At 43.1% G+C, this 19,265-nt stretch overlaps 1 protein-coding gene across 2 annotated transcripts in view; it reads left to right on the forward strand.

Annotated features, from left to right (window-relative positions):
• The first annotated feature begins 4,566 nt into the window (after positions 1-4,566).
• The window catches only part of EXOG (exo/endonuclease G), a 28,946-nt gene continuing 14,247 nt past the window's right edge, over positions 4,567-19,265 (forward strand). Inside the window, exons 1-5 of one of the 2 annotated variants that reach the window (XM_037148232.2) lie at positions 4,567-4,740; positions 5,890-6,039; positions 9,244-9,383; positions 11,266-11,342; positions 13,110-13,224. In XM_037148232.2, coding sequence (XP_037004127.2) covers positions 4,578-4,740; positions 5,890-6,039; positions 9,244-9,383; positions 11,266-11,342; positions 13,110-13,224 — 645 coding nt within the window. In that variant the 5' untranslated portion in view covers positions 4,567-4,577. The remainder of the gene's footprint in view (positions 4,741-5,889; positions 6,040-9,243; positions 9,384-11,265; positions 11,343-13,109; positions 13,225-19,265) is intronic. The other variant, XM_037148233.2, reaches the window with a different exon arrangement.

The raw sequence follows: 19,265 nt of genomic DNA on the forward strand, positions 1-19,265 counted from the left end.
GGCTCCTGGGAGGCCGCCTCCGAAAGCGCTGAGACCTCCTGTGAAGGAGGCCTCGCGTGAATGCCGGTGGCTCCCCCCATCCGCCCCAGTCCTGTAAAACTGCAAAGAAAAGCGAGTGGTACTTGAGAATCGAGGGTGAGGGTTACCGCAGATTAGAAACATACTTCTAGATTTCAGTTCCACGCCACACATCCACACAATGCCATTTTTCAACTGTACAAAAGAATCTGCTTGTGAATTTGACATGATCTCAAGGGTATCGTCAAAGGCCGAATTTCTCACCTGTTCATATTTTTTCACACTTGTCCTTGAATCTGAATGACGGCACAGTACTGTAAATTTAACTCACACCGAGTTTGATGTCAATTCTAGCGAAAAGAGCTTCTGCATGTAACACATAGAGAACACAGCAGAGCATGAAACCTGCAGGACCAGTTTTGGAACCAACGGAAAATGTCACCTGTCATTTGCCATCTTAGATATCAGTTCTACCAGCTACTTCTAAATTTGTACATTATTTGTAAGGAGAAGGAAACCCTAAGACTTGTCTAACTTAGTGGAGAATGTGTGTGTGGGTTTAGGATGATAGCAAAGTCTTAATTGAGCTGTGTTATCTAACTTGTATATAAAAAATTGTAATTAAGAGTTTGGATTCACCTGTTTCTTGCAGTTTAAAATGAGTAATTGCAAACTCCGGAAATGTGACTAGTATATGGTTTAAGGCTGTAGAAGTGAGGAAGCTCTTCAAGTGCTAAAATAAAAGACTTCTAGTTTTTGGCTCAAATTCAATAAGTACTGTTCGTATACCAGGATATGTGAGATGTAAATGTAATAGGTCATGTTCACCCTGTAGCTATAAAATAAAAATTTTGTAGAACAGAAATAGCTTGTACTACTGAATTTAACAAAATTTATACTAAAGTATCATGTTTTTTAAACTATATATATATACAGAGTTAAGCTTGTTGCTGTTACCCTGTCTGGATTTGAAAAGTGTGCTGAAATATATATATAATCTTACATATATATTATATACATGCACACATCTAAAATGGCCTAAGCAGACATCCATGTAATTACAGTTGCAAAATGAAGACATTTTGGAAAGAACATTGTATCATAGTTCATTCATTTGCAGTGGACCTTTGTTCCTTTTTACTGTGGTAATTTTAGAAATGAGTGTCAAGTTTGAAATTAGATCTGCTAAGTCGGGGTTTTGCTGCTTGAACTCTGCACTGGGTCCTCAAATAAACCGATGTGAATGTAGTTTTTTCCCCCTGTGTGAAGAAGCAGCCACACCCCAACAAACAGAATAGGAGGAAAAATCTAGAACTATTTCAAGTTTTATCTTTTTGTATATGAAAATAAAATAATAATAATTTAAAAACCCTGTTGTCTCTCTTAATCACATGGCAGGAGATTGAGGTTTCTTTTTATGGGAATTGGGAATGAATCAGATGGTGTTCTCCCAGTGGTGGGGCTGACTCGGACACCCTTGTGAGTTCCTGCTTGGTTCCAACGTGTGGTGGTCAGTGGTCTAGTGCCTCATCCACCATGGGCCTGTGGGGCTGGAGACATTGGGCTCCCAAATGGACTATCCAAGGATATTGGCCATGTTCCTGTAGGGCACAGGTATAGTTCCAAATCTCCAAGATCCCCCACATGCATCCCCCCACACCCACCACTCATACTTTGCAGGCAATCCTGAGCAATATTTTTATAAATGGAACAGAGAGGCCTAGAAAATCAGTTATATTCAGGACTACTGCAGAATGCAAGCTCTGCCATTCCCAAACATGGCTGTGTAGTGGGGCCACTTGCCTACCTATTAAAATATAAGAGTTCTGCCCTGGCCCGGTGGCTCAGTTGGTTAGAGTATCATCCCAATATGCCAAGGATGCAGGTGTGATTCCTGGTCAGGGCACATATAAGAATCAACCAATGAGCGCATAGGTGGGTGGAACAACAAGTTGATGTTTATCTCTGTTCTTTTCTCTAAAACCAGCTAAATAAACGAGTTCGGGGGTACCACCCCAGATCTGAATCAGCAAGCCAGGTCTCATGTTTTGGAGTTTTTATCTCACTAAATGAAACAGGGTTCCCTGCTAATAAAATAATGGTCTATCATCTAACAAAAAACAAGCAAAACTCAGGAAAGCCCCAGAAATCACCTCACTGCTTGTCCTGTGACTAATATTTGGTAAGCGGAGAAACCAGCTTTGAATCCTTCTGGTGAGGTTGATGCCTTTTTATTTACCCCTTATTATGAGGATTAAATAACCTTGGAATTCTTGGGGAATAATTTCTGATGAAGGGGCCTTGTATTTAGGGAGCAGTTGTTCAGTGTTTGGTTATTTTGTTCTTTCAGATTTAGAAAGCTCACCTTTTATTAGTGAGTGCCCTTATTTCTGAGCACAGAGGAGAGTAAGGCAAAAGACTCATGTTTAAACGAGGGCCTTGCAGCTAGAGATGTTGGAAGATTGGCCCAGAGGAGTCGTCTGGTGGGTCATCTAGTCGACTAGATGGGTCATCTAGTCAAACTTTGACTTCAGCAAAGGAATTGTTTCATGAAAAGCAGTGGACACAGACGGTGGTTTGTAAAAGCGGTCTTGCCCAAGTGAGCAAATGGAAGAGGGCTCATGGACCCTTCAACCTGCCTTCCCTGAAGTCTCAGGTACCCCTGTGGAACACTAGGGATCCTGTAGTTACAGGGTAAAAACTACTGGTCCACTCCTTTCATTGTTTATTTTAATATTAAGTAAGTTCTTATTGATTTTAAGAGAGAGATCAATTTCTTATTCCACTTATTTATGCATTCAATGGTTTCTTCTTGTATGTGCCCTTCCCAGAGATCGAACCTGCAGCCTTGGTGGATGGGAATGATACTTTGACCAACTGAGCTTCCTGGCCAGCGTCTACTCCCTTCATTTTAAAAGTGGGCAAACCGCCCCAGGGTGAGGTACACTATGCAAAGTCAAGTTGCCCTCCCACTTCTTGACGTCTTGAGCTAAGTGTAGGGTTCACTGTTTCCAAGTACAGGATCTAGATGAGGAAGAGTGACCTGCCATTTATCTTTTCTAGTGTTTTTAGCATAGTGTATACCACTTAGGAGGGCCTTGGAGAAATACCTCTTCACTGAATGTGTGTATTTAGCAAATCCTGGTGGAAGCTGCTGAAGTACCTTTGAAACCTACAGATACCCATCAGTGTAGCCTGGTGGTTTATGCCAGGACTTGGCTGCAGACGATATGGGGGAAGGAGGGCTTTCCTGGAAAGTTCCTGAGGCCCGTGGCCAGTTGAGCCTTGGGAAAGGCAGGAAGCACCTGGGCTTCAGGAGCCTTAGAAACTGGGGCCACCGCACTGCAGGCCTTCACTGTGTTTCAGCCTTTCTTCCTCTGGCTCAGTGTGGCCAGAAACCTCAGCTCCTTTGTCTACTTAGCCAGAAACAAGGCTGTAGAAACTGCCAGAGTTTTACACGTCACAGCCTCACTACCTGGAAAGAGTTCCAGATCCAAAATCCCTGGAAAGACTCTGGTTGACCTAGTTTAACCAGTTAGGGTCGGAGGTCCAGGGGATTATACAAAATGACTTTGTGAGAGGTATTCCTGAGGAGGCGACACGGAGCCACGAAACTGTCAAAACAAGGTCTACACTCCTTCAGTTTGATGTCACAAATGGTCTGGTTAGTGAACTAAGTCCACAGGGTTGCTGGGGATTGTGCTGAAACATGGAGACTCACTTATTTTTGAGTGGGAGTGCATAAAACATAAAACATTGGCAGTGATCTGGGTCTTACATTCTATCAAGTAGAGATGACTAAATAAAAATTGTGAATATTTACAGAGACATGCTGCAGGTTCTTCCCTAAACACTTTAACATGGTTAATCTCTATCACAAAACCCTGTGGTCTGAGTGTTGTTATTCCCATTTTAAAGAGGGGAAATGGAAGCCTAGAATGATGGAGCAACATACCCAAGCTGGAAAGTGGTTGAGGGGGCTTCCAAACCCCTGCCCTCTGATTTAGGGTCCTGAGTCATCCTGGACTACGCCTGAGGAGAGAGCACGGACCTTGTCGAGGAATTTCTTGGGAGATACAAAGTATTTTTAGAAGTTATGCTTTGTATACCATGTGACTTCAAAGCCAGGTGTCATGAAGACAACCAATATGACACAGGTTTTGGAATCGCACCTGAGTTGGACTCTCGGCTCTGAGGATCTTAGTGTAACCGTGTGCAAGTGGTTTACTCATCTATTGAGTAGGGCTAAACTAGAAGTAATTTTTTCTTTCTCAGAGCTGTATATGTATACTTCTGAGCCTTCAAGACGTCATCCATTCTCTCCACCCCATCACCTGGTCAAGTGGACCAGGGATGGAGGAGGATGCGCTTGGGCCTCCAGGTTTATCACCAGGGGGCGCGCGAGATCCCCGGCGGAGCGGGCAAGTGTTTGCAGTCTTTGCCTCTGGAGTCCCGTCAGGTTGCGTGAGCGTATCTCAGTCCCGCGGTTGTGATTGGCTTTCAGGAGTCAAAGCCGGTGTGCGCATGCGCTATAGCAAAAGGCGGGTACCTCGGGCAAGATGGCTGCGAGGAGTTTTTCGTTCGGCATGAAAGGTTCCAGGCGCTTTTTAAGTGGTTTCGTGGCCGGAGCTGTAGTGGGCGCCGCGGGGGCCGGGCTCACGGCCTTGCAGTTCCTCCGGAGTCAGAGCGCTGAGGCCGCGTTGGCGGTGAGGGAGCCGGAAGGTGAGTCTGGGCCCGTTTTCCCTTCCCCGACCCAGGTGTCCGTCTCGGGCTCCTACCTCCGGCTCGAATCGATCGTATTCCTCCTTCACGCGGGACCCTCTCTCCCTTCGCCCTGCCCGTGGTTTTGAGCCTTTGCGGTCTCCCTGCTCAGCCTCCTTTTCCTCACGTCCCGTCTAGGCTGCCGCTTTCATTTACTTACGTCTCCCGGGGATCTTCATACTCATCTACCCCAAAATATTTAATGTCTGTGTATGACACCGGATCATTAACTCCTAAGAGCTCCGGCCAGTCTGTTTTGTTCTCCACCATAATCACTGTACGGTACCTGGACCAGAGTCGACGTTCAGGAAGTATGGATGAATGAATGAATTCACACATAGTTTTAGCAGACTAGTGAATTGATTACATTTATCATGGCTCACATGAAGAATGCCTGCTAGTCCTTCTTCAAAGTATGTACATCCTCACGTCCCAAGGGTTCTTTATGTTTGACAAAGAAAATGAGCTCACGATCATTTGTACACTTTCCCATTTAACTTGCCCCTTTGATGCTTGGCATTTAGCAAGAGAGCTAGGTATACTGGTGGGTCCCTACTTGGTTTCTCCCACTAGGAAAAAGCCCAGTTTTACCGCTGTCTTGCTGCAGCATACATCACTGCTTCAATGCCAGAATCACCATGCAGTGTCAATGAATATTGGTCTTTTAAAAAATTTAAAAGGGTTGTGCTTTAGTCCCCACACTAAATCTTAAGACATAGTGAGTAGGCTGGCTCTTCCCCATTCAATCATATCAATGATGAGTAATGATAAGGGGTTTTCCTTTGCTGCTTTTGTATGCACAGGTACTCTTTGGGGCAGAGATTTGAAATTTTAATGTGAAAGGCTGGTCAGATCAGGTCCTTATTTAAAATGAGATAGCTGCAGTTTGTCTTGGCAAAACTATACAACAGATTATAGGCACAACCAGTGTTTTGTCTATTGTCTCTTTTCTTTGTGTTGTAAGACATTGCAAAAATGAGGCCTCTTTCTTGATTAGACTTGAGCCTGTCCTTTGTCTTACTCCTCTTCCTTTACTTACAATTTTTTTGTTCCTAATAAAAGTCACTAATGTTATGACTTGTCCCCCTCCCCCCCTTTTTTCATTTTTAGGTTCTGCAGAAAAGGCTCTCTTGGGACGATTTGGATTTCCTCTAAGTGGAACAGAGACTCGGTTTTACACTAATCATGCCTTGTCTTATGACCAGGCAAAGCGGGAGCCCAGATGGGTTCTTGAACACATATCCAAAAGCAAGATAATGGGTAGGTGGTGAGAAGTAAAGGCATCGATGAAAGGTGTTTCCCAATCTGCAACAAGGGCCATTACCTTTTTCACATGACAGCACATTGAGAAAATGATGATGTTTGTGTAGCTCACTCGGTAAATGGGCTCTGCCTGGTGGCCAGGGAGCCCCAGGCCCTTCCTGGCTGTCTCTTTTGTCTTGACACGCAAGGTGAAGGGTCTTGCACAAATATTGCTGCAGTGGGCACCGTTTATTCATCATCTCCACACGTACTGTGTATATGCCTGCCATGTGCCTAACTCTGTGCTAGGCCTTGGGATGTATCAGTGACCAGAGTGGATGTCCTCTGCCTCCATGGCACTTGGTGTTGGGGTGGGAGTGGGCTGACCTATCACATAGTCAGGAGTGTATAATTGCAATTGGTGACAGCTCTTCTAAAGGAAAAGTAATTGGAAATCGGGTTTGTAAAATTAAGGAATGGTGAAGAGTGTGGGAGATTGTAATGGGAGAACCTGATTTTGACTGGCGAGACTTCTCTGACAAAGTGGCCCGAAGGGTACATGGCAGTCACCAGGCAGAGGAGTCGGGGCCATGCGTTGAGAAGAGCATTTCAGGCAGAAAGAAAAGCACAGTTGCATCTTTCAAGGCCCCGATGCGAACAGTTTTGCTCCTTTGGGAACTAAAAGAAGGCCAGAGTGGCTGCAGCAAGTGAGGGCGCGATGTGAAAGGAGACTGGAGATAAAGGCAGGTGTGTGAAGTCTGTGCAGGTGTCCTTATGTCTTGGTAGGTTCCCGTAACTAAGATAACCGGAACTTGATATTTCATGTCAAATTGATTTCTGGGTAGATTGTTTCAGTTTATGCTCCCGCCATTGCTATTTGGCCTTTCTCTCCCAGCCCTTCCCCAGAGTGGGCATTATTCGGCTTTACCAGTGTAATAGCTGAGTTGTATTTGTTGGTTGCCAGTGAGGGTTAACATCTTGGAATTATTCTTTCTTTGTGAATTATCCTTTACTATTTTCAGTTGGGATATTCTTTTTTTGAATTGGTCTGTACCTTTTGTCATAGTTGCTTTGTTTTCATTTTGTTATTTGCCTTTTAATTTGTTACTTGGCCCTCAGATTGTATCTCCTGTGCTTTACAGTGCATGCTCTCTTTATGTGTGTACCAGTGCTGATGCTAAAACAGTGTGCCCTTATGGAGTGCACACTGACCAGCGGGGATAGCAGGGGGCGTGGCATGTGCTTGCTGCTTGAGTGAAACATGGAGGGGTAAACTTTATCGTAGCAGTTGAGACTGGGTCGTAAATTCACATCAAGGGAAACTCATCTGATTGAGTTTCAAGCCTAATGAGTTTCCCTTAAAGCAGAAATTGCCCCAAGATACGAGAAATTTTAGCTTTTACTAATTTTAGCCTGCTATTAAGTTATTTCTTTCAAAGGCATATAAGAAAAGCATGGAGCTTCTTATAATAAACCCTGCAAGCTGTGTAATTTTGAGGAGGTAAAATAGAGCCAATTACTATTACTGGTATTTGAAAACAGGAAGAAACATACCTGTGATTTACTTGATTTTAGTGTAAAGCATCTTATTTTAGTAATGACAGGCTAATCATACTCTCCTGCTAAAAACAAGGATGTTATGAGTGGTATGTAAAACGCATATCAAAAAATCATAAACACACGAAAATGAGGAGCTGGCATGAGGGTGGAGAACACCAGGCTAATATTTGGGGGACAGCCAGAATTCAGAGAGGTAAGCAAGGGCAGTCTTGGCAAAGCCAAGCCGCATTGCCTTTGGTTCCGTGGCCTTACAGGGTGAGGGGGATTGAAAGCAAGACCTGGGGTTCACCCAAAGGTGATTGTCGTATAGGAGACCCTCCCAACGTTAACCTGGAACCTTGGAGGGCTGCACCCTTGGGGAAGGGAGAACCAGAACTAACTTGCCTGCCCACCGTGGGGGCTTATGTAGAAGATTGTCTTGGCTCTGAGCATAGAAGGATCAAAAAGGAAAATAAAAAAGCTTGTTCTGGATGAGCTGATTCCCCAAACGGGCTAGCATGCAGACTCGTGGCCTAAAGCTGTGTAACCTGCATCAGTGAAGGGAGCCGAAGTCCTGAGCTTGGTTTGATGTGGCCCTCTACTGCTGATGCCTGCAGACACTGGAGAGAAGTGAGTGCGGATCTCTTCTCCAGGAAGGCCTCTCCACCCTTAGAAATTCCCACAGATGGTTTTCCAAGGGCAGTGAGCACCAGGCAGAGAGAACCGGGCACAGAGGCGATTCCAGTAGGGACGACACTTGGAGAAGGATACCTGTGTTCTGTCTGTGTGACCAGGTACTGTTTCTTTATGAAGATTCTGAAAGGCTAGGTACAACGTTAGAAACTTTACTCTGAACCTGGGGATCTAATGATTTAACATTTCTTCTTGGCTGAATGAAATGGCATCGGAGTCAGTAACTCTGTTGATCTCCATTTAACACTTTTTTGAGTAGCAGCCTGGGTATATTTTATTGGTCCTCATCATTTTTGTAACTTACCAGGGTCTGTCCTAATGACAGTGGAAGATGTAGTTAGGATTTGCTGATGTCCACTCTGGCAAACTGTTGTGAAGGTTTCAGACTATAAATAAAATTGAGATTTCTTCTCTCCTGTGTGGTACTCATATATATTTCTTCAGGATTTTTCTGTATTGAGCTCATAACTTAAGTATGTGTTTTGTCGCGGCTGAGGAGGCAGTAAGATATCAGAGACACTCTCCCCCTTCCCTGGGCGGTGCCTGCCCAGAACAAATTGTTTTGTGTCTATATATATCCATTATTTCAGTCTATGTGAACATGTCAAATACAGTGGTACAAAGTACAATACATGGGAGTCTTTAAAAAGCAGGCGTTTATTTAGTAGCTAAGCTTTTTAAACAGCTTAGTTATTTGATTGGTCGTATATATGTAAATATTATCCAGGGGATTTTTCTTTCCCCTTTAAGGCCAGAAACGAAAGTATAGGAGATAGCTACACTGTATGAAAAGCATTCTTTCCTAGCCTAGTCCTTGCTAAATTCAGATGAAGTATCTGAACTATCCCAGGAACTTGAGACACGCACACAATCACTCGCTGCCAGCTGCTCGGAGAGATACTGTCCAGAGCAATCGGCTTGCCTTGCTTAGAGAATTGCAAGGGCTATTCTTCTGTGGAAAACGTACCGATTTTGTGTATTTTTCTTCAGGTGATGCAGACAGAAAAGATTGTAAATTCAAGCCTGATCCCAGCATCCCTTCAGCCTTCAGCGCCTTCAACAAGGACTACATTGGAAGCGGGTGGTCACGAGGACACATGGCCCCGGCAGGAAACAACAAGTTCTCAGCCGTAGGCACATTCTGGGGGCGGGCTGCTGCTGGACCCTGGGACCTGGCCGTTAGAAACACAGGGGCCAGCCTTCAAACCTGAGACTCGCTGCACTCCGCTTTTGTATTTTTCTTCCTGACTTTAACTTCTCAGATGCTGAGACATTTTTAAAAAGGTTGAATGAGGAAGCTAATGCTATTTAAGAGGGAACTGGAAAGCCAGTAGGAGCCAAAGCTGCTCACTCTTTTTTTTTAAAATATTTTATTTATTTATTTTTAGAGAGAGAGGAAGGGAAGGAGAAAGTTGGAAAGAAACATCAGTGTGTGGTTGCCTCCCATGCGTCCCCAACTCGGGACCTGGCCCACAACCCAGGCACGTGCCCTGACTGGGAATCAACCTGGACCCTTTGCTTCACAGGCCTGCGCTCAATCCACTGAGCTATACCAGCCAGGGCTTTTTTTTTTTAAAAAAACTCTTATTTGAAGACAGGTAGAAAAGCTGAAAAGAGAATACAGCAAACACATTTTGATGCATTTACTTTACAAATGTGTGTGTGTGTGTGTATATATATATATACACACATGTATACACATATACGCACACATAGGTATACACACATATATAATTTTAGCCGTTGCAGGCATCGTCACACTTCATTCCCAAGTAGATTGCTGAGGAAATTGTATCATTTAAGAATAAGGCTGTAGATATGACAGCAATGTCTTTATACCAAGAAATGTGTCAAAATGTGTTTTTACATATTTGTACAATAACATCTAATATACAGTTTACATTTCAGGTTTGCCAAATTGTCCCAATTATCTTTACAGCTCTTTTTGGATCTAGTATCCAGTTGTGAATCACACGATACATTTAATTGTCCTGTCTCCCTGGTCTTTTTTCACTGAGGATAATTTCTCTTCCAAAAAAAGGAGAGAAATGCCTTTTTTGACATTGACATTTACTGCATGAATTATAGATGATTGTCATGATTAAGATACTGGTTCTCAACTTTGGATACTCATTATAATCACCTGGGGAAGTTTTAAAAATCCCCGATGCCCAGACCTCTGACCCAGAGCAGTGAAGTGAGAACTGTCGGGGTGGAACCCAGGTGGCAGTGATTTTAAAGCTCCAGGTCACTTTGCTGTGCAGCCCAGGAGAGGGGCAGCTGGAGGAGACGGCGACATTGGCAGCTCCTGGGACTCGGTGAGAGGAGCACACTGACGGAGCTTCGTGTTGGGGGGTCGGAAGGGAAATGAATGAACACCTAGTGGCCACAAAGTGTTTTTTTCCCCTCCGTTTTTGAACTAATTATATTGGTAAATAAAATTCCTGAAAGTTGACCTTGGAAAAACTCTTTGCCAGAGGCTTAAAATCAGAATTTAGCTTAAAACCCTTTAGCTTCATGTTGGAAACTTACTTTCTTACAGTCTACGCTGTAGGTTTGAATTTTATAAATTATGAAGAAAGCACATCAGTCTACTTATTTGGACATAGTCCTTATTTTGAATGATCACTGAGCTTTCTGTCCTGGAATAGCTATGACTTTCAGTTATTTGAACAAGTAATCACTGCTCTGACCAGTGTGGCTCAGTGGGTGAGCATTGCCCGGCAAAGCAAAAGGTTGCTGGTTGGATCCCCAGTCAGGGCACGTGCCCTGGGGTTGCTGGCCAGGTCCCCAGTTGGGGGCGTGCGAGAGGCAGTTCATGATGCACAGCGAAGTTTCTGCCTTTCTTCCTTCCCCTCTCTGAAAAGAAACAAAATCTTTTAAAGAAGAGTGGTCACTGTAATTGTCTAGAGCTGTCGTGTGAATAAGGAGCTGGTTTTCTGTGCCTGCTTTGTAAAATCTCCAAGGGGAAGGCATTTCAGTACAAGTTACTATTGTTATGTCTTTTCACAGAAGGCAATGGCTGAAACCTTTTACCTTTCTAACATTGTGCCTCAGAATTTTGATAATAATGCTGGATATTGGAACAGGTGAGGGGTGAGAGTTTTTACAATGTGATTGTGTGGGAGAGGGATGATGTGAGGAGAATGTCCCAGTTGCTGATGAGCTGTTTCTGTCTTTGTTTTTCAAAAGCTGTTACTACTGCAGGTAGGACTTTCATTAAGTACTGGAAACCAGTTTTCTTCACTGTATTTCAGGAGTATAGCTTTCTAGGGAAGTACAGACTTCAAAACGTAGCCATTTTGATCATGTTTGCTCCGGTCAGAAGTCAAATTCTGGAAGAAACTACTAACAGTGTTATTACTGAGGCATAAAATATTTTTGAATATGTCCAGAGGATACTGTTTTTCTCTAATTGCTGAGCTTTAAAAAAAAAAATTTAGGTGCAAGTAAATGTGACCAGTAAGCAGTTTTTCAATCTGTCTGGGGATCTCTTTAAGTATTGAAGACTTGCACTGACTGAGGTTGTTTCAAGTTTTTGCGCTTTCCCCAAACAGTACTTTTGTGGCTTAAAATAATGAAGAGAGCACCCGCACACTTAGAGACGTCAGTAGTTGTCACCCATCAGTTACAGCCCACATTCGTTTTGTCTGTACGCCTGCCCTCCCCCCTGCTCAGATTATTTTAAGCAGGTCATGGATATATTATTTTAATATTTCATTGTATATTTTTAGAAGACAAGGATTCTTTTAAAAGACAACTATGGTACTATTATTGCCCCTCAAACATTTAATAGTAATTCCTTATTGCCAATTTTATAATCTGTTCAAATTTTCCTGATTTTTGGGGTGGTGGTTGATTGGTTTGAATCAGGATTTAAAGAAGGTCTACATGTGAATTTGGGTGATATTTCCCCCGAGTTCCTTTTAATCTGTAGGTTTCCCTTCCTTTTTCTTCCCCTTGCAAATTATTTGTTGAAAATCTGGGATATTTGTCTTGTAGTTTCCTGTCTGGTATTCTGTCCGATTGCACACCTGTGGAAGCATATATAATTTTTCTTCCCTAAGGGGTATATTTTTGGGAAGAAAACTCGACTACTTTCTTATTGGGCATATGTACTGTGAGGTACTGATTTTCCTTTTTGGGTAAGAAGTAGGAATGGTGGCATGTACTGTTTTCTCATAAAACTCTTTCAACTGTGGTGCAAGAAAGTGCACAGTAAAACTACTTGCCATTTTTACCCAGCAAGTTAACATAAACAGTTTTTAAGTGTTAAAACCCAGTGTGGTAAAGATTGTTGTGAAACTGCTATGCTATTTTGGAGTTTACGGAGTAAATTGGGACAATCCCATTAAAAATATTAGTATTACATATAATCTAGTGTCATTAAAGTATTTAGTAAAGTGATTCTGGCCCTTGAATTTATCCTAAGGAGTTAATACAATGTTGCGTTATATAAGAAATGTCAGAGTAAACCTGGTTGTCCCTCAGTAGGAATGGTTAAATAAAAAGATATCAACTTGTTGGAGTGATACTTAACTCTTGTAAAAAGTTTGAGAGCTATGGCTTAGAAAAGTAAGGGAGAAAACAAAACGTCATTACAAAATGTACGTGGGATGTACACAGTAAAAATGTAGATGGTTGTATTAATGTGTGTGATTTTTTTTAAAGTTTTTTTGTGCAGTAAACAAACTGGGAAAAGCTTGTAATGTTTTGTGCCATATTCTCATGTTTATATTAATGTCTCTGGATCAGTATTCTTGGCATCTTTCCTTGGGGCTCGATATGGTTTGCTTCTTTTCTACATTTAAGCCTGTGAGAATATCAAGCCTTTTTTCCCTTGCTTTGTTTTTCAGAATTGAAATGTACTGTCGAGAACTGACGGAGAGGTTTGAAGATGTTTGGGTGGTGTCCGGGCCGTTGACCCTACCCCAGACCGGAAGCGATGGAAAGAAAATAGTTAGTTACCAGGTAGGGACATATTTTAACATTCAGGCCTGTGCTCTTTGTAAGAGATTATAAGCTGCTCCTGTCTTCCACTTTTTATTTCATTTGTTGAATAGTATTCATTGAACATCTGTTGGAGTGATAGGGGATATAAAGATGGATTAAAAAGCAACCATTGGCTTCAAGGGGCTCACAGTTTAGAAAGGGAGACAGACATGTAGTTAATTAATTGTATCAAAGTGTGACATGCTGTAATAGAGGTAAATAGATAAATGAAATGGTGTCAGAAGGACTGACCGACCCTAACTGTGGGTCTGGAAGACTTAACAGAGGAAAAGATTTTTGAGCTTGAGCTAGACAGATGTAAGCGTGAACTGAGTCGGGGAGGAACGCGGGAATGCCAGAAGACGGAGCAGTGGGAGCACCGGGCATTGGCAGGCAGTCAGCAGCATGGTTCTGGGGTTCAGGTGTCATCGATAAACAAGACTGGAGCGTATGAGACAAAAAGTGGGCAGCCCAAGGAGGGTGAGGTTTTCCACAACAATAGGTAGGACGGGCCAGATGACAGAGTGTTTTGTATTCCAGGAAGACTTGGTTTTTAATTTTTAGCACTGAGAAGTCAGGATTATTTTAGGCATAGGAGACGTAGTTTGTCTTGGGTTTTATAAGGAGTGTTCTGGTGGCGCTGTATAGAGAGGTAGGTGAGGAAGGGGGCGTTTGAAGGGGAGGCTAGAAGCAAGGAGGTCAGTTGGGACGATACTGCAGTAATTCCCTTCAAGAACAGACAGGAGGCTGAACTCAGGCACTTGGGGGTGAGGATGAATGGGGCAACACAGGAAAGAGCGACCCCGAATTAACATTTGGGGTGAGGGAGGGGACACGTTCAGGTGACATCTAGATTGCAGTGAGCTGAAGGGGTGGATAAATGGGGAGGAAAGCTTTTCTTTTGGACTATTGGTTTTTTTTAAAGGATGAAGTATTAAAGATTTATTGGTTTGTTTATTTGAGAGGGGGAGTGAGGGAGAGAGGGATCAGTGTGTGAGAGAGACATCGATTGGTTGCCTCTTGCACGTGCCCCACCCAGCGAGGGGCCCCTGCAGCCCAGGCATGAGCCCTGACCAGGAATTGAACCAGCGGTCATTTGCTTTGCAGGATTATGCCCAACCAACTGAGCCATACCGGTCAGGGTGATGAAGTTGTTTTTTTACATGCAAGGTATTTGAGAACTTACAGACTGAAGGAAAGAGAGATTCAAGATACAAGAGAATATAATTAACGGTGTGAGAGCTTTAGACACCTAATGTTGATGTCTGGGATTGAGGACTCTGCCAAGAGGGTGGCTGAACTGCTCTACCGAGATGGACAGAGGGTAGGGAATGGAGTGGAGAGCGGAGGTCGAAGTGCTAGAGTAAGTAAAATGAAGGGGTTGAAGGAGCAAGTCGGAGAGGAGGTGTATTTGGAGGGAACACCTAGCTCAGCCCCAGTTAGGTCAAATGACCACTTAAACAAGTTTGTAATAAAACTGAGGGGCCTGAGAAACGGATTTAGGAAAACAAAAACAGTCAGGGATATATTCTGTTCCACTGGCTTGCTCATTATCAGCGTGTCTGGATCAGGTGTGCAGTGAGTATAAGTATGTGGGGCGTTCACACAGGTGCCTGCACCTTCAGAGTTTTCCAGTCATTCTTACGGGAGTAAAGGGTCAGCAGAGGGGTTGCTGTGTTTTAAGCACATTAATCTGTCTTCTCTGGTCAACTTGTGCATTTAATTTTAGCTCCCTATAGTCTCTTATTTTTCAAATATTAATAATTCTTGAGCTTTATTAAATCTTCTTTACTCATACCTTTAGAAAATAGGTTCTCTTACCTTTGACTTTTAAAGATTTTATTTATTTTATTAGTTACTTTTAGAGAGGGGGGAAGGGAAGGAGAGAGGGAAAGAAACATCAGTGTGTGGTTGCCTCCCATATGCCCGCTGTTGGGGACCTGGCCCACAACCCAGGCATGTGCCTTGACTGGGAATTGAACTGGCGACCTTTCGCTTCACAGGCCCACACTTAATCCACTGAGTCACACCAGCCAGGTCTTACCTTTGACTTCTAAACCTTATGTGATCAAGCTGTAGTTTTAAGTGTGCTTTGTTTTCATAAAATTGAAAGATTTATACGACCATCTTACTATGTAGTAGAAAAATTTATACAAAGTTTAAAAGGAAAAATTAACCAGTATTTAAGAACATTTCACTAAACTGTGTGTGTGTGTGTGTATTTCTAAATAGGTGTTGACCAGATGCTTTAGTGGAAAGTATATATACATTTTTAAGTTGGAGAAACTTTTAAAAACAGCTTATAACAACATTATATATTTTATATCTGCCCAGAGGGCCCAGAAGCAGTGATACATTATTAGCAGTGAGTGTACCTTGGGACCAGTTTTTGGTTTTGAAAAAACATCTCCTGCTGAACGAACCCAGCACTTGGAGAACGCTGATTCCAGGGCTAGTACCGGAAAGTACAGAATGGAACATCTTATGCCAGAAATCAAGGAAGTGCTCAAACAGATGGTGAGGATGTGTCAAAAAGGACACAGAAATCAGCTAGAAGGACTTCCAACTCATTGTGTCGGAAGCTATGTAGTAGCAAAATAAAATGGCTTATATTCCGCTTTGGCTGGTGTAGCTCAGTGGATTGAGCGTGGGCCTGTGAACCAAAGGATCGCGGTTCGATTCCCAGTCAGGACACATGCCTGGGTTGCAGGCCAGGTCCCCAGTAGGGGACACATGAGAGGCAACCACACATTGATGTTTCTCTCCCTCTTTCTTCTTCTGGTCCCCTCTCTCTAAAAAAAATAAAATATTTTAAAGTGGCTTATATTTCTATTGAATTAAATAGAATATGTACTTTTAATATATAAATAAATACACGGGTAAAAGGGAAAGTTTATCATAGACTGTTAATAAATTGGTAAGAATGAGTTAGAAAAAAAATATATATGTAAAGATTTTATTTATTTACCTTTAGAAAGAGGGGAAGGGAAGGAGAAATAGAGGGAGAGGAACGTCAGTGTGTGGTTGCCTCTTACATGACCCCCACTGAGGACCTGGCCTGCATCCCAGACATGTGCCCTGACTAGGAATTGAACCAGCGACCCTTTGGTTCACAGGCCGGTGTTCAGTCCACTGAGCCGCACCATCCAGGGCTAGAAAAATAATTTTGCAACCATTATAGAAAATTGTTCCAGACAAGAATCATTATGGATGCTAAACCTAATCAGTGAAAAATTTATAAGGTATAGGACATTATAAATAGGATATATGTAGCCTGTCCAGAAAGCATTTGTCCATGTACTCTGAAAAATAGAGACATTTATTGGAGAAGATACAAGAAACATTTTACATAGGACAGTGAGAGTGGTCCCTCACCTTGGGACCTCACACAGTTCTCCCAGTCGCCATCAGCTGCCCCGTCATATTTTCCTGGATCTCAATGATGGTCTGAAATGTCTTCCCTTTCAAAGGTGATTTTAGTTTTGGAAAAAGCCAGAAGTCACAGGGCACCAAATCTGGGCTATAGGTGAGCTGAGTCACCTGGGTAGTTTGATGTTTTTCCAGAAAACTGTGGATAAAATGTGATGCATGAGTGGACACGTGGAGACGAAGCTGCCGGTCACCAGGTGCCCATAGCTGTGGCCTTCTGAATCATCCGAATAGTTCACACAGAACAATGTTCAAACTGAACACAAAATTGGATGTGGATTTGTTACTCTGCTCTCTCAGTCATTTTGAATGTGACAGCCACACAGTACATACGCTCACTCAACAGCATTTACTGCCCCCACTGACTAGTACACGCACGCGTGTTCCAGACCTTTCTCCTGGGCTGCCAGGTTGCATTGGTGTTGAGCAGACTGTTCTCATTGTATTAACAATGGCTGGACTTTTTCTGGACAGATCTAGTATGTATAAAAGTATCTCTCCACAAATTACTTATTAATAACAGAAAAATGATAAAAAGTAAGAAATTATAGGGCAGAAACTCCCCTTTAACCAAGTGATCAATGTTAATACATTTTGCCCTAATAGGACATACTGATAAATTTTCCTGGTATGATGTCCTGAGGATACAGTGTCACCTCTGTTATGTATCTGCCAAAAAAGCATAGCACCGAGCCCCGTGCAGAAATACCAGTCAGACCTCAGTCGAGGGACGTTCTGTGAAACGGCTGGCCTGTGCTCTTTAAACATGCCAGTACCATAAAAGATAAAAGCTGAGAAAGTAACTTTCAGGTTGATGGAGACTGCAAGAGTCTGGAAAACAAAACACGTGTGATTTTAGATGAGATCCTAGATTAGAAAATCACAAGTTGCTAAAAAGGACTTTATTGGGACAATTGATGACATTTGAGGTCTGTAGGTTAGATTATTCTATTTTATCACTTAATTTTTCTCATTTTGATCATTATACTGTGGTTATGTAGGTGAATGTCTGCTGTTCTTAGGAAATATATCCTGAGCAATGTGTTCTGTGACTTATTTTCAAAAGGTTTAGGGAAAAGAAAAAGTGATGAAGCAAATTGGGCAAAATGTTAGCAGTTGATGAATCTGCTGGCTGTGTGCTATTCTTGCAAATTCTAAATTTGCATTTAATTCAGAATGAAACATAGAATATGTATATACATTTTAATATATCTTTTCTATACCAGAATTCTTATTACACTGGAATGTACAAAACTAGCCACTAAAGGGACTTCCCTGGCTTCTCCTAAATAGTGTCAGTGAGTGACACGGAGGCATGTCCGAGGGGCCTCGGACCTGCAGAGAGTTTCCGAGGAGGCCCGGCCCCGTGGGGCGGCTCGGGCGGGCCGTGGGCAGCAGCGTCCTGCAGAGTGGGCTTGGCGTGACCGTCTTGTTTTAGATCTTTTCTTTCGCGTTCCGGACCTCTGGCCCTGTCTCATCAGTTTTTCATTCTGTTTTTCAGTTTTTCAGTATTTTCACAAATACAGAATTGTATTTGTGCTCACACTGGCAGATCTTGAATTCAGCAAATCTTCAAGCACCTCTCCTTTGGGAGGAAGGCATATGGAAATGGAAATGACAGGCCTCAAACTACATTCTTGATGACTTTCCCCCCCTTTTCCCTCTATTTCACATCCTGGATCATATGGTAGTTCTGTGTTTTAATTTTTCAGAGGGAGTAACATACTGTTTTCTATTGAGGCTGCACCATTTGACATTCCCACCACCAACAAATAGAGGCTTAATGTTGTTACCCTGGCAGTTTTAAAGTGTACTTGGTTTTGGCTTTTTTGTCTGCAGTTTATGAAATAATGTTGGATCTCCATCTATGACTAGAACCAGAGGCTCCAGTTATACTCTGCCCGGTGCCCCGTTCACCACAAGGCTGCCATAGTCTACAGCCCCCGCTGGAGTGCAGACCTACATAGCCAGAGCAAGGGCGTTAACAACTGAGGTGAGGGGGTAGGCAGGAGCCTGTCTTTGAATAAACCTGGTGAGTTTGGGTCCCGCCTGGAAGCCTGGCGCTAGGTGCACAGCGTCTGAGTTTCCCTGAGGATTAATGTGGTGTGTCGCTGATGCTCTGCGGACTGTCCAGCCCGTCACGTACTGTTACCCCATTCCATGGAATGGGGAGGCCAGTTTGAGAAATGGTCTTTGCGTGTGTGTGTGTGTGTGTGTGTGTGTGTGAGTGTGAGCTTAACCATGAAAAGGCATTTAATGAAGGACTGTGGTGACGAGCTGTCGCAGACTTGGCTGTAGCCTCGGCAGGTTTGCAGGGCCAGCGCCCTTCTTTGATGCATAACTTGTCATTGGATGGTGGCCCAGACACCAGTCTGTCTCCTGAGCCTGTGGCTTCAGTCGTGCACTTGCTAGTATGGGGTGTGAGAAACACAGACAGGGGCTTTGTGTGCTCTTTGGTACACACACCCGTGAACCTGTGATTTCTGAGGCCCTGTTTTTCTCCTTTCTCATCCACAGAACCTCAAACATCAGGTGCCTTTCTATTAATTTTAAAGCTTTTGAATCTACGTTTCATAAAAAATATGTTAGAA

This window comes from Artibeus jamaicensis, unplaced genomic scaffold (genome assembly GCF_021234435.1).
Source record: "Artibeus jamaicensis isolate MK-2021 breed Jamaican fruit bat unplaced genomic scaffold, CSHL_Jam_final contig_519, whole genome shotgun sequence".
NCBI lineage: Eukaryota > Metazoa > Chordata > Mammalia > Chiroptera > Phyllostomidae > Artibeus > Artibeus jamaicensis.